General features: G+C 40.2%; 1 protein-coding gene across 1 annotated transcript in view; it reads right to left on the minus strand.

The window, feature by feature from the left end:
• The window catches only part of LOC124137496 (hemocyanin 1), a 33,384-nt gene extending 18,897 nt beyond the window's left edge, over positions 1–14,487 (minus strand). The window contains exons 1-7 of the mRNA XM_046503827.2: positions 14,398–14,487; positions 12,198–12,213; positions 7,471–7,820; positions 6,263–6,483; positions 5,743–5,997; positions 5,108–5,514; positions 452–1,696 (exon numbers count right to left, since the gene is read on the minus strand). Of these exons, the coding sequence (XP_046359783.2) occupies positions 452–1,696; positions 5,108–5,514; positions 5,743–5,997; positions 6,263–6,483; positions 7,471–7,820; positions 12,198–12,213; positions 14,398–14,433 (2,530 nt within the window). The 5' untranslated portion in view covers positions 14,434–14,487. The remainder of the gene's footprint in view (positions 1–451; positions 1,697–5,107; positions 5,515–5,742; positions 5,998–6,262; positions 6,484–7,470; positions 7,821–12,197; positions 12,214–14,397) is intronic.
• Positions 14,488–15,331: the final 844 nt, after the last annotated feature.

A 15,331-nucleotide genomic window follows, 5' to 3' on the forward strand; every position in this document is an offset into this window, starting at 1 on the left:
AGACATAAAATAGTTATCTGTAAATAATCGAATCTGGATCTGACAATCCAACGATTGCAGATGACTATTTTGTGGTTACAGTTTGGCAAAGTCAATATGTTACCCCAATGAATGTATTTTCCCACACTTTGAAATTAGTTGTATTAAAGAATAGCACTGTCTCCATTGTCGTAAGCTGAGTGGGGGAGAATGCAGAGACAACATGACGGAATAACTCATTACTTCAACAGTAAAGTCGGTATTACGTGAACAATTATATATTACACGTAAAATCATTACAAAACATCTACTGCCTGAAATCTGGTTTTCACTCGCTTATTTGGAACCATGTTGGTACATTCATGAATTCATAACGGAGTATTATTTCATGTGTACTGCCATGTACAAGCGAATGAATATAATTTTCACATGATCTGAAGAGAGAAAAAAAATGCCTTGTCAATTTACTTACGATGAGCTGGCTCAGATATAACTGCTGGATGTGGAATGAGGTCTGAAGAAAGTTTGTTTCCATGCATGTCATGAATATCAAAAGTAACTTCATAATCTCCGTCAACATCAAGTGCGAGTGCTTTCAATGCATCAGTTATTTCGACCTTAAACAATCGGTCAAATGCCCAAGGCATTTCCTTGGTACCACCAAGAATTGCAATATCTCCAGCTTTGTGAGGGCTAGACCCTGGTTTGTTTATGAAGATATTTACAAGTGCCGATTTTCCTATTCCTCCAAGTAAAAATCCTGCAAAGACTCGTTCATGCTGTTGTCTGTGATGTATAGTATCTTCAATTTCGTCAAGATTCATCCCACCAAAGGTAAGGTCATCATAACTGTAATGCAGAGTTTCCTCGTAGTCATAAATATCAGTGGGCACAGAATTACTATGTGTCTTCTCGTTGTTGTTAAGAGGGGATGGGAAAGCAAATGGCTTCATAGGCAACTGTTCTATGGACTGTGCACAGTGGGCTCGATATGGTTTCTGTCTCCTGATCTGTAAGGCTTGCCAAATTGCCCAGAGACGATCGACATTGGAATGGTGAAGATAGAAAATGGGATCAAAGGCTGTGTAATGAAGAGTCGACATGGAATAATCTTCGGAGCCGCCTATCCAAGCATGAATTGAGTTATGGACGAGCTCAAACTGGATCTCAAAGTCGCAGAAATCTTCCTGCTCAAAGGCATACAGGATTCCATCAAAAAGAGCAGTATGGTCCCCATAAGCTGCGGGCGCAAACAGTCTTGCATCTATTGACCTGCTTGTGTGATGGTGCCCCTCCTCAAAAGATATATTTGCATTGAAGAATGGATTATGACGTGTGTGTCCATTTGGGTCTACGTAGTTTTCACTGGCTGCTAAGTCTGGTAGATGAGTCATAGGTTTAGTCCAATCCCAGTAAGGAACACCAATAGGAGATCCACGTCTTACAAGAGCATCTTCTACCTGGGTAACAAACAGCCTGTGCCAGTGTGGGAAGGATGCCATACCATGCATACAACAGGCGAACCTGACTTTTGCATCGGGTTCCGGACAACGAGCAGGAAGGCCATGGTACTCGACTGTAGCCTGGAATCCATCAACAGATGTGTCCGCCTGGAATCTCTCCATAGCCTTCCTCAATTCGTAAGTCTCAGAACGAGTCAGATGATTAATATTCTTCCTAACGATGTAATCTTCATTTTGACGATGATGTACTGGTGCTGAAATCGAAACAAATCGAAATATTGATTAGGTGTACTCATCAATAAACAGAGATACCTTCATGTCAACACTTCATTTATAACATGATATACATGCAAAGATATGTGTAACCTTTGTCATATTTCAGGTATGATGCACTCTCATCAGTTACCAGAGAATTAATTAAAAAAAATATATTCGTCTGGGCGTATATTGTAAGTGAGTTTGAAGAAGTTTCATTCCATCTAGAATAAGAAATGCGTTGTGTGCAAATTGAAAAATTTAGAAAAAAAACCTAATCATATATATAAGTTACCGAACCCTTTCCATAATTAAAAACGATAAAACTCTATAATCATAAGAATAATTCTCTACTAAAGGCAGAGTCTATTGTAGGATTGCTACTATATCATAAGCATGTGTTTAAAATAGTGATAATAACACGTGTTCGCGAAAATGATAGTGTATACTGCCCCATACTTGGCACCTGTCCAAAACACAGGAAAAGGCAAGTAAAGTGTTTAACTGGACAAACATCGATGGTACAAATCACAAAATTAATTTCGAAATGTATCGGACATCATTTTGGTTATTGATGTATCAAATTTGGAAATGTATGTCACATAACTGTTGAAAAGTTTGAATGACATTCTTTGAAATCGGCGTGGAAGAAGCATACTGGGTTTTACCTTGAAAGTAATGAAATGTAACCAAAAAAGGTTGGAGCTGCTGGAATATTGCTAGAAATAAAGGGACAGTTGAAATCGCCCCTCTTGTCAAACTGTCTTGTGGGTAGATTGTTTTATGTGGATATAAATATGAAACAGATGAAGCTGTTTTATTTCAGGTGTGTTAATCGGTACAAGAGATATGGTATTTGTTGAACTATCTGATCATTCATAGACCTGAAACTTAAGTTAAACCCCTTTGCCAAATTCCCATATTTTGATTTTGCAAATCCAATTCACAAAGGTAGAAAATATCAGAACAGCAAGGTCGGGAACACTTGTCCCCATTGGGATGCCTACCTGGTGTCTGAATGCCGCATCCCCAAACATAGCAGGTAATCTTGAGGAAGTCCAGCATTTCACATACCGTTTCCCCAGTAAACTTCAGATGACATTTACTTTCTAGATCTGAACATTTGAAGGTATTAAAGATCTATGTTCACCAAGTGTTTGACAAACACCCCGTCCGTGGTGTAAAATACTGCTGTCTAAAGTAAAAAATGAAATTCGCCTCGACAGAGCCAAAGGCTTTCACTAAGATTATATTCCCAGATATTCAACATCTTCTGTACATTGATGAACCTTAACACTCACTGGCCAATCTATTTGCCCTAAAAATGAATTTATCATTCCTAATTATTATAGTTAAAATCGTTTCTACTCTGTAATTTTAAATGATGCATTTAGTAATTGTATTGGTCCCAAATTGATTACAAAAGGCATATTACTTCTGGTTTTATTTAATGAATAGATGAAATTAAGTTATGTCCATTCAGAAAAAGGGTGTTCAACAAGAAGGACCAAGACGTTTCCCATTTTGCATGTTTTTATAATACTCAAATTTATAGTAAAATAACTTTCGTCAAAAGCAAGTGACTTCTGTTTAATCTTGGCATTTAGAATACTGTTTGACATCTTTATATGTAGACGTTATAATGTCATTAAACTATTTACTATTTTTATGATTACCTTGTTCTAATGTTAAACAAATATTCTATTACTTCATAAATCACTCATTCAACTTCTGGGACCACCCATTTGAAAGTGTGCGTGCGTGCGTGCGTGCGTGCGCGTGCGCGTGTGTGACTGACTGGCTTGGATTTTGTATGACCTATAAAAGCAGACCTGGTTTTATTTAAGACCATGAGCCTAATAAAACACATTGCAACATTGTTGTTTTTCCGGCAGGCAATTCCTTTTCTTTTCAAGAGAAATCTATCTACTAATGGTTTCGGGTAGTATTTAAAGTTAGTTTTTAGGTATTTCCTTTACGTATATGATGTATTATGAAGACCAAGATGTAAGTGTTTATTTGTTGTTTAAAGCCTCACTCGGCAATATTATGACGGTGTTATATAAATAACCGAGTTTGGACAAGACAATCCAGTGACTGATATCATGAGCATCGATCCACGCAATTGGGATACAATGACATGCATCGACGAAGTCAGCGAGCTTGACCACCCGATCGCCTCTAAACCAAACATAGTCTCATGATAGGCATGGGTTGCTGAAGACCAATCCAACCCGGATCTTCACAGGTCAAACGAGATTGTAAGGGTCTGAAAGGTCCATCACAATAAAGGCAGTAGTCTTACTGAAATAACATTTTGTCATTTGAGGTTTTAATTTAACGATTATTAACAAAGTTCAAGGTAAACAATAAGATGAGATACAGTACTTTAATTTAACAATCTGTGAAAAGGTGATCACATATGGTTGAGTGACAAATGTCAGTGATGACACCTGGGCCCACTTGCACAAAGCGACCTTAGCGCTAAGACTATTGTAAGCCTATGCTAAAGTATGGGAGTTACGATCATCTTAGCGCTAAGATCGCATTGTGCAAGTGGGCCCAGGTGCACTGATAGCACCCGTCACTCACATTATTTGCATAAAAAAGGTGTGTAATCATTGCCTGACTCCTACAAACAGTACTCGGCGGCATGTTATAAAACAGTCAATCAAGTTATGGACCGGAAATACGGTCAGTCGATAGACCTCTTACCGTTTGTTGAAATTAAAAACGATGTTTATTGTAAACTATGTCTGCTGTGTACCAGTGCAGAGATGAAAACTGACTGAGCTTGAACTCGTTGAAACTTCACCTATCGTGCCTACCTCTGCCAAAGGCCTAATTTGTTTCGTTAGAAAGGACTATTCCTTTGTTGTCATTGTATACTGAGTGAGTGAGTGAGATGGGTTTAACGCCGCTATTAACAGTATTCCAGTTATATCGCGGCGTGTCAGCTTATTGTGTGAAGAAAGCCCGAAGTGATGCAGGTCTCAGACGTTTACAACTTCGGTGAAACCAAAGAGCACGGGTATGGTGCTGACAAACCTAGAATCATAATCGGGGCGAACCGGGATTAGAAACCACAATCATAGCTTCTGGTGTGCCCAAGGGACGCAACTCTGCATAGCGAATCGCGGCGCCTTAGGCGATTGGGCCACCCGCGCCACCTTTCAATGGGTAGATTCTTACAGCAGAATGATGACATATCTCAGACTTGTGACCATACTGATATGGATGGGCATTTTTTGAGCATTTCTTCTTTTTTTCAGTGTATGTATAATCCTGTTTTGATGCATTGAAAAAGAATAATACTAGTTGTAACGATATGTAAAACGTATGTTGTTATTAAACAATAATAGAAACTCTTGCTCAAGACACACATGACATAAAAGATTACATCAACTCACGGTCAATGTGACCTTTCCCAGGTCGGTAGGCAACAGTTGGTTGAGGTAGAATATCAGGGGAGAGAGATGTGCCATTCACACTGAAGAGTTCTGTTTTCACATAGTAGTGCCCACTTAGCACCACGCCAAGCCGTTGTACCGCCTTAGTTACATCAAAGAAGTAAGGTCTGTAGAATATCCAGGGCATTTCGGTTGAGCCTCCAAGAACGAAGAAGTCTCCTGCCTTCTCGCAGTGATCATCACTGCGTGGATCACTATCTGGGAGACATGCATATACAACAACGTTTGCAGATCCTCCAAAACCCTTGAGTCTGAAGCTTGCAAATGCTCTTTCCTTGGAGTGGCGTTCATCTAGCTTTATTTTCAACTCTTCTGGTGTCATTCCATTCAGGTTTAAGCTATCGTAACTGACAAAAAAAAGGATACAGACATTAACTGAAGTGGGTGGCACGATCATAATTTTGTATTGGGTATTTTATATCAAATACAAGGTTCATGAATAATAGAGGGTACAGGTTGTGTATCAGACAATTCTTAAAATTACATTTTTTAAATTAAAACTCTTAGCCTAAATATATATATTAAATATATTTACCTTGAACCCTTATCTAAATTGAAAAGTAATGAATTCTCACCTGTATCCAAGCTGGTGGTAATCAAAGAGGTCAACGGGTCTCGAATGTTGCTTGGTGATGGGTACTGGATTGGTGGCTCTGTTGAAAGGTTCAAGTTCCTGGTGAGCCAGCTCATGTGCACAGTCTATTGCGTTGGGGTTCTTTCCCCTTAGCTCCTGAAGACGCTGCCATATTGCGAAGATACGGTCGACGTTGGAATGATGGAGGAAGAAGATAGGGTCGTAGGCGGTGTAGTCCAGGTTGGACATTGAGTATCTGTAAATTGACACCAGGTTTTGACTGTAGCCACCGAAATACAATAAGGATATAAACAAACTAACCGCGCTAAATTGAATTTGGAACCGAACGCGCAGGTTTTGACTGTTGCCACCGAAATACAATGACGATAAACACATTTTATGAAAATATGATATTACCAAACCATTAGTCAGGTGAGTTGAAACAAATATTGATCTTGAACCTGCTCCAAAATGAAAATTGATACATCTGTCAAGAGAAGAGAGAATTAAATCAAACATACTCATATTTCCCGCCCACCAAGTAGTGGATAGCATTATGAGCAAGCTCAAACTGGATTTCGAATTTACAGAATTCGTCCTGTTCCAGAGCATCTAGGACAGACTCCATAAGTTTTGTGTAGTGGCCGGTCTCCACCTTCTCGAAAAGGCGATCATCTACAGCTCTCGCAGTCGCCTTGTTGGCAAACGCTATTTCGCCTCGGTGCCAGTAATTGGGTTGAGTCTGTTGGTATGAGAGACATATTAATTTCATACGATATTGTTGGTTTATAAAAGGAGATAGGTAGAAAACGGTGATCTAAAAGGCGGGTTTTAACGTCGCTTTGCATAATATTTCAATCATATGACAACGGAGAATCCTTAAAGACGCATCTCATGGACGTTTACGAATTTAGTGAAACGTACAGGAAACGAGTGTCCAAGATGTCGAGTGTCCAAGGTTCATAATCGATGCAAATTGGAACCGCTACAAGCGGATCCAGGCACGGATACGTGATGCAGTTCTGAACAGCGGACTTCGGCACTTTAATATCAAAATACAATCAGCGTCAATAAAGTTTAACGGCGCACTCAGCTACTCAAATGGGATATGACGACATGCAGCTTGACAACCCGGTCACTTCAGTCGCCTTTTAACGACAAGCATGAGTTGTTGAAGAACTATTCTAGTCCTGATATTCACGGGTTTCTAATATGTATGGTTACTGGGATAGTCTTACGACAGAATGTTATATTGCGTACAGCGCCTCCGGTTCACATACACAATTAAATTAATAGTACAATGATTCCTTAAAATACGGTCAATGCTGTTCTTTATCAGTTCACGTGATAAGGATGACATTAAACCTTTGAAAGTGCGGCCCTGTACATCATGGATATATTGATAATATATATAGCTGCATTAACACATTAACAAATACATAGAGAACATATTCATCTTCAGTTTGTGATTTTTTTATACACCGAATGGTATACACCTAAAGATCTTTCTACAGACTAGTTCGTTTCTTTTGTATAGTGAGTATGGTTTTACGCCGCTTTTAGCAATATTCTAGCAATATCACGGCGGGGAAAACCAGAAATTGGCTTCACACATTGTACCCATGTCGGGAATCGAACCCGGGTCTTCGGCGTGATAAGCGAACGCTTTAACCACTAGGCTACCCCACCGCCCCCTCTTTCGTATAGAATAGACGACCTGTGTATTTACCTTTCCACCAAGACTGTCAATGAAGATGGGTTCAGTCACAAGAGCTGGAAGTTGAGTGAGCGTCTCCGTCCAATCCCAGTAAGGCATCCCCACAGTCTTCCGTTGGGCTAGAAGTGCTCGCTCCGCCTGGACAACGTAAGCCCTGTGCCAGAAGGGGAAGGTGGGCATACCGTGGACACAACAGGCTATCTTCCGTCCGTTGTGGTCACACGATGGGGGCGAGGCATGGTACGCTGATATTTCCCTGAAGCCAAATGGCCCTGATGCATTAACGACGGCATGGAGAGCACCATGGAGAGCCTGGATTTCGTCCGCCGTGAGGTGACTGGCGTCCTTCCTTATAACGTTCTCTGCAAATAGAGAGCGGGATGAATGTGGTTTAACGCCGATGCGAACAGTATTTCAGTTATATCAGAGTCGTCTTAATTGAGAGCAAAGCTATGCAGGTCTTAGAAACCCATGAGTAAGAGTAAGGTGCTAAGAGACCAAGATTCACAATCAAGGCGAACCATGGTTTCGAACCAATAAACATCGGATTCTGGTCCGACTATGGACCGCAACTCTGTGCAGCGAACTGCACCAACTAAAACGACTTGGCCACCTGTGCGCCTCTAAGGGAAAGAATGAATGAGACAGCTGGGGTTAACGCCACAGTATTACCTGGTGATGATGAATCCTAAGGCACTGTTGAAATTGGCTAACGGCTCACAAAAATATGTCCGTCATTTTTGGATTACTATGCAAAATTGAGGGTTAAAAACAAACAAACCAAGTCAAGTTTCAAAGGTTTAATAAATTTATTTTGATGGCAATCATAACCTTTTCAAGCATTCAATTTACGTACGTAGTACAACGAAGTCTGTGATTATAGTTTGTCCTCGTTTGGCTGTTTTCGTTTTTCGCTGTTTGGCTGTTTGCATCCGTCCTACTGTCGTATTCAGAGCCGCCAGCAAATTAAACCACTGGAGATCTGTCGCTCTCTTGCTGCTAAAAAAGTCTTTCAGTGTTTGCAGGGCATCATTAGCGCCAGCAAAGGAAGGGGGGTCCGCTTTGGTGTCTTCGTCCTTACAATCGGAAGTTTCTTCTGTGACACCCTCTTACAAAGAAAATGGTTTAAAAATGCTTTCAAAATGTCTTACAAAACAAAATGCATCTCTGATTTTACCATCTCGATAAGGTCTTCACAATCCTTCCATCAATGCTTCTGCATTGTCATCACAACCAGTGAGTGCTTATTCTTGGGATGCTGTGAAACCATCTCGTGCACACCTTGTTGGGGGGTTATCGCTTGGTCTCTAAATGATAAGTGTGAGCATGCTGTCACACCAGATCACCCCCGTAGTCTGGTGGTATAGCGTCCACCCGCAGAACGGAAGGTCCGGGGTTCGATCCATACCAAAAGCCGTTAAAAGATGGTACTTGTTGTTTCCCTGTCTGGCTATTGGCATTAAGGGGCTAAAACAAGGAATGGTCGGCTCGGAGTCAGTATACTGTGTCTGAGTGGGGTATTCATGTTAAACTGCGGCATGGTATCTCAGTGGGCTAGCACTTTAAATCGGCATCAGTCCTGACTAGTATAAGCAGACACACACACACGTATGCACGTCGCTATGTAAGTGCAATAATCTTGGACGCGACCCCATTTCATCTCACCTCACGCTATCACACCATCTTCAGAAATCCTCACAAAGTTTGATTACTTGTTGTTTGTTGACATTGCTCATCTCTTGACTTCCTACGGTGATGCTTTTGCAAAATTAATTCTTTACAGAATTGTATAACTTTTTCTAGAGAAAAACTTCATTTCACACTCTGTGAAGATGTCATGACAGTGCGGTTACCCTCTGACCCACATTTTCCATAAATCCAACACATTAGGATCGTGTGGCTAATTCAACACAATGTGTGACTTAACCGATTGCGTGTCCTTGTAGCTCGACGACGTTGGTCTTGCTGATGGTTAAAAGAACAGCATCAGTCAGTAGACTAAGGTATATACTTTCCCATAGGGTTTGCTAGCCGTAGCGTTAGGATCATTATCATCCAATATTATTGTGGAAGCATGTTTGCCATACTCCATTATGTATTTGAGTTCATAGTCTCTTTGCAAAGTTAGGACGTACGTCAAAGAGGTAGTTTAGTTCAAAATAATAATAATAATAATAATAATAATAATAATAATAATAATAATAATAAATTTCAATAAGCAGATGCAGGTATGAGACATGGTTGAGATGCTCGAAATGGACATCTTTGAGTCATCAGTTCCAATAGAAAAGCGATCTGAAAAGAAGAATTTGTTCAGCAGGAAACGTTTTCAATAATAAGGTGTTAATGTGGTTGCAATCAGCAGTAAAGGTATTTCTTTGCTAGCACTTCTCAATGTTCAATTACATTTATGCTTATTTGTATGACTTCAAAGTTGTCACAATATACATTAACGAACAATGCTAACACTAGCTAATAAGAACATCTTTGTATCCACAGAATGATTGCAGATAAGACAGACAAAGGCAATTAAAAAAGTACTTTCAGAAGTAAATATATTTCCATGTTTAGCCACAAATGTCTGAATAACACTCACCCGAAACAATAAAAAGTATGTATGAGGGAATGTTTCTGACTCCTCAAGATGCATTAACCACAGATAAATGCAATTAAGAAGTAACATATCTTACCATTGAAGTATATACATGTCCACGTGACACAAAATTTTCCCAAATCGAAACCATTTGCGGCTCTCCCTTTTTCTCTTCCTCGTTTGCTGGTACGTCATGGGGAGATGCTACTAGCAATACAACCGGTCTCAATAGAAGAAAACACAATCACATTTAAATCTCCTCTCTCTACAAGGTCTCTTCGTCCCTATTGTGCAGTGGCTACTTTATTAAAGTAAATATTATTTTATTTACAAACTAAATGGAATATATGTAACTCTGTAGTTATAGTATTAGGTATAGTATTACTAATTACCATACACGTATTATGACCAATGACCTAGAAATAGTTATTCCGAGTTATTCTTATCATTCTGTTGAATAATAAAATCAGAATATTAACACATTATATAAAATAACAACCATTGAAACAACTTCAGTAGTATCTTGAATATATGCAGAGGGTATTTTTAATACTTCCAAAACAAAGAAAATCAATCTTATATCTAGTTGTGATAAATGGATACTGGTGTTAGGTGTAATTTAAAGCAACAGCTGTCTTGATCTGACTACCCGTTCACTATGGAGGAAACAGCTAGGTCGCATGTTGTTGAATATTGAACGGAGGGAAGTAAAACCAATTTAGGAATTGTAAAGGGTATTTGATTTAGTAATTCAAATGTTTTTTCCTCTATATTGATGATAAGACAGAGAACAAGCAGTCTCGATTGTCCGCCAAAATAGATTCCATTGGGCGTAAAAGGCAAAATAGCGGTGAAAATTATGTAGTGGACACCAGGTCTTCACGAAAAGGGTACGCATGTCACATAATTTGCATAAGAAAACTAAGTATTTGTTGTCTGACGCCGCACAGCTGCCCTCTTGCTATGCGACGGCCTGTAAACAAACCAGACAATCAAGTGATCGATGTCCAAGACGATCCAGTGACACGAGAGTGCATTTACTGGTTTTGTTAAACGCCCTCTCGCTACTGTATCAGGGTCATGCAATCATCAGTCACGAACATGACCAGTCTCCCGTTCCGCCGTACAATACGGTCCGTGACCTGTGAAGATCCGGGTTAGAATAGGTCTTCAGCAACCCATGGTTGCCGTAAGAGGCGACTAACGGGATCGGGTGGTCAGCCTCACTGACTTGGTTGATGCATGTCAACGTATCCCAATTGGGTGTATGAATGCTTATGAGGTCAATCACTGGATTGTCTAGTTCAGACTCGATTATTTTTTAGACTGCCGTCATATAGCCGGAATTGTGCTGGGTGACGGCGTAAAACAACAAACAAACAAACAAATATTGCCGTCTGCAGCTAAACACGACGGTATTCAGTCATAATTCAGGGTGATTCCGTTGTCGGCAAGTTCATTTTCACCAGTAAATCATCACGCTATGGTAAACATAATTACAGAATGGGGTCGTCCTCTGTCAATAGCACAGTCTCCGTAAACATCTATTGTGGCAGCCATCGACCGTCAAAAGTAACGGTTGATTACGTTCAGCTGAAGCGCTCGGTTTCAAATCAAAATAAGAAGTATCTAATCTGAAGTTAAACTACATCAAATTTCAAAGCGCAGAAGGTTTATTACCTAACTGTATCATGTTTACTGTACCGTGATAAGTAATGTAAGACAAAGCGACACAAACATTATTCTTTGAAATAGTGACCATCAAACTTTGAATATTTTATTATATATATATATATTATGTTTGATCAAGCGTACAGGATCCCATAAGTACCCTAAAACCTGCAGTTAGAGCAGGCTAAAACGTTTAACGGTTGGCTACAATGACAATGCGTGTTTGTGTGATCGATCCCGGCTAGGCTGAATCCTTGCTAATCATATCGGGCACGAATTTATTTGATTCAGGTTAAATAATATATAAAAAGGGAGTGAATACGGTTATTAATTACCTACGCTGCGTTTAACACTATTTCAGAGCTTTTTTCCAAGTAGGGAATCGAACACTGACGTGACAACATTTTAACCACGGGACTACCCATCCGCCCCAACACAGCGTATGAACATCTCAAATGACAAAAAGTAAACTTACCTGCTCCTGCCAACGCCTGTAGAAACAAAAAATACAAATACAAGTAAAAATGTCAAATTCACAAAAGGAAATACTAGTATATGAAGCTCTAATAACGATCGGAAAAGCAGGATGATACATGAGTGAGTGAGTGAGTTTGGTTTTACGCCGCTTTTAGCAATATTCCAGCAATATCACGGCGGGGGACACCAGAAATGGGCTTCACACATTGTACCCATGTCGGGAATCGAACCCGGGTCTTCGGCGAGACGAGCGAACGCTTTAACCACTAGGCTACCCGACAACCCCTGATGATACCTGAGACGTTCCCAACTTCAGGACTGATGTTGTATTGACACTGCTTCACAACAGATGAATATGTCCGTCAATAGTACACAATCATCAATAAATAGTAACTAAAACAATAGTAAAACCAACCAATTTTCACATACCAACTTTTATGCTCAAATATGAAAAGAAACGGTTGTTGGTGGGGATATTTATTTACTTTCTCATTGATAATGTAGATGTAAGCGACAAGGCCCTGTTCATAGTTATTATGGGGGCACGGGTGGCCCAGTCGTCTAAGGCGCCGCAATTCGCTGTGCAGAGTTGCGTCCCTTGGGCACGCCAGAAACCTATGATTGTGGGTTCGAATCCCGGTTCGTTGGGTTTATTTTTCTGGGTTTGTCAGCACCATACCCGTGCTCGTGGGTTTCACCGAAGTGGTAAACGTCTGAGACCTGCATCACTTCGGGCTTTCCTCCCACATTAAGCTGACACGCCGTGGTAGAACTTAAATACTGTGAGTTTGGTTTTACGCATCTTTTAGCAATATTCCAGCAATGTCACGGCGGGGGACATCAGAAATGGGCTTCACACATTGTACCCATGTCGGGATTCGAACCCGGGTTTTCGGCGTTACGAGCAAACGCTTTAAGCACTGGACTACCCGACCGCCCCGTTATTATCATAAGAATTCAATGCTAGAAGCAGAGTCCGTTGTACGATTCCGACTATATCCTAAGCATGTGTTTATGAATCACTTTAAAATAGTGATAATCCCGGATGTTCACGAACACCCTATCCTGCACACCGATGGCACCCGTCACAAACACATACAAAGACAAGTCAATTAAATGTTCAAAATTAAATGCTGCTGCTCCATTGCTTGACATGAAGGGACACTTGAATATTGGAAAGTTAAAGCCATACACCTGTATTATATATAGTATTTTGTCACTGGGAATCTTTATACATTAATCTAAATATGATGAATGGGTGATTTTGGTTTAACGCCGAGGTTATCCATTTATATCACGGCTTAATGTGAGAGGAAAGCCCGAAGTGAAGCACGTCTCAGACGGTTACGACTTTGGTGAAACTTACAAGCACGGGTGTGGTGCTGACAAAACTAGAAACATAATCAGTGCATACCCGGATTTGAACCACAAATCATCTGTGTGTGGCTGCCCAATGGGCGTAACTTAGATGACTGGGCCACCCGTACCCCCAGATCTAACAATGATGAGGCGGTTTTACTTGTCCCTTTCTATTGCTAGCTCAGGTGGGTACAAGTGTGAAAGTGACTTGGCTATTTGATCATTGTTGAACGCTATCATATCATCGCTGTATCTTAACTATAACATTTTAGTCATGACAAATTCCCTTGTTTGGATTTTGCCAATGCGAGCAGAAATTCTCATGCGTACCGAAACAGAAACAGATTAGCATGGACGGGAGCACAATTGGTGCCGATGGGATGCCTACTTCTAGACTAAATGTCCTGTCTATGAATAGCCTGTTTGTAGATTTTTGGAAGCATATGAAACGTGCCCATATTTTGCTTGTAGATATTGTTCATTTAAGTGAGTGAGTGAGTGAGTGAGTGAGTTGGGTTTAACGCCTCATTCAGCAATATTCGAGCTATATGTTGGCGTTATGTAAAAAAAGAATCGAGTCTTGACCAGCCAACCCAGTGATTGACATCATGAGCATCGATCCAGCCAATTGGGATCCGCGCCGATGACATGCATCAACCAAGTCAGCAAGCCTGACCACCCGAGCCCGTTAGTCGCCTCTTACCCTGATGCAATTTTAACATGTTGTACTCCACCCAAAGAATAATTCCCCATTGTGATATCAAAAATGTACAGTTGAATAGCATTTGGGACTTAATTACAATACTCATTTTAAAAATGAGAACAAGTCATGAACTTACCACCAATGCGACGAGGAAAAGCTGAACAACTCCCATAGCGACTCGTGCAAGGAACAGAGTGATGCTTCCCCCACAAAGATCTTATTTTATAGCCAACAGTAATATTTGAGCCCAAACTGAAACTAAACCATTTTCCGAAGAAGGGAAGAGGTGAAACATCAAGTAAGAAAGCATTAGTCGAATTAGCAAATTTTTAACACAATTTTCTTGCTACATTCTTTTCTTGTTACTAATTCAAAGGTGAAATGTCTTTTTCTGAAACCGATCATAGTGTTTAAATGTTTATGATGGAAACAATCGCATAATTACAATGACTGTATCCCCATCGGTTTTTGAATGGACTTGCCCAATCTTTATTAATTCAACAAACGTAGTTGAAAAATTGTTGACTCAGCTGGATTGCAACACGACCTTCCATTGGTTATGTTGGATAACATCGACATGTGTACTCTTATTTCATCGCCTGCAGCATGTAACACATTACGGCAGTTGGCCATTTCCCTCGACCTACTTACAGGATGGCCGCGCCACATGAGGATGTATGATCATGGTTGGACATTGTTTAGAAAAAAATGAACATTGATCATTCTTTTTAAAAACAAGGGCGCATATACTAGGTTTCTATTGCATGCGTCTATAGTTTTTGTTCATGAGGTTCAATGATGTGTTTTTTTAAATCGCGGCTTTCCTCTCACAGCTCTGTCCAAAACGGTGTTAACCCCAACTCACTCCCTCATTCTTTAAATAGTATTGATATGGGGCTTCGGGATTTCGTTAACGCAAAATGGGGTACCACTTTGGGATCTCCGTTCATATTAATAAGTTACAATTGGAATATTGTTCAAAGCAAAGTTTAACCCGTCTAATTAACGCTTCAGGTGAAACGGATTTAGTTCCATATTCTTCTGTGTTGTTATGCATATCATTATGCATA

Source organism: Haliotis rufescens, unplaced genomic scaffold (genome assembly GCF_023055435.1).
Source record: "Haliotis rufescens isolate VD_foot unplaced genomic scaffold, xgHalRufe1.0.p SCAF_7, whole genome shotgun sequence".
Lineage (NCBI taxonomy): Eukaryota > Metazoa > Mollusca > Gastropoda > Lepetellida > Haliotidae > Haliotis > Haliotis rufescens.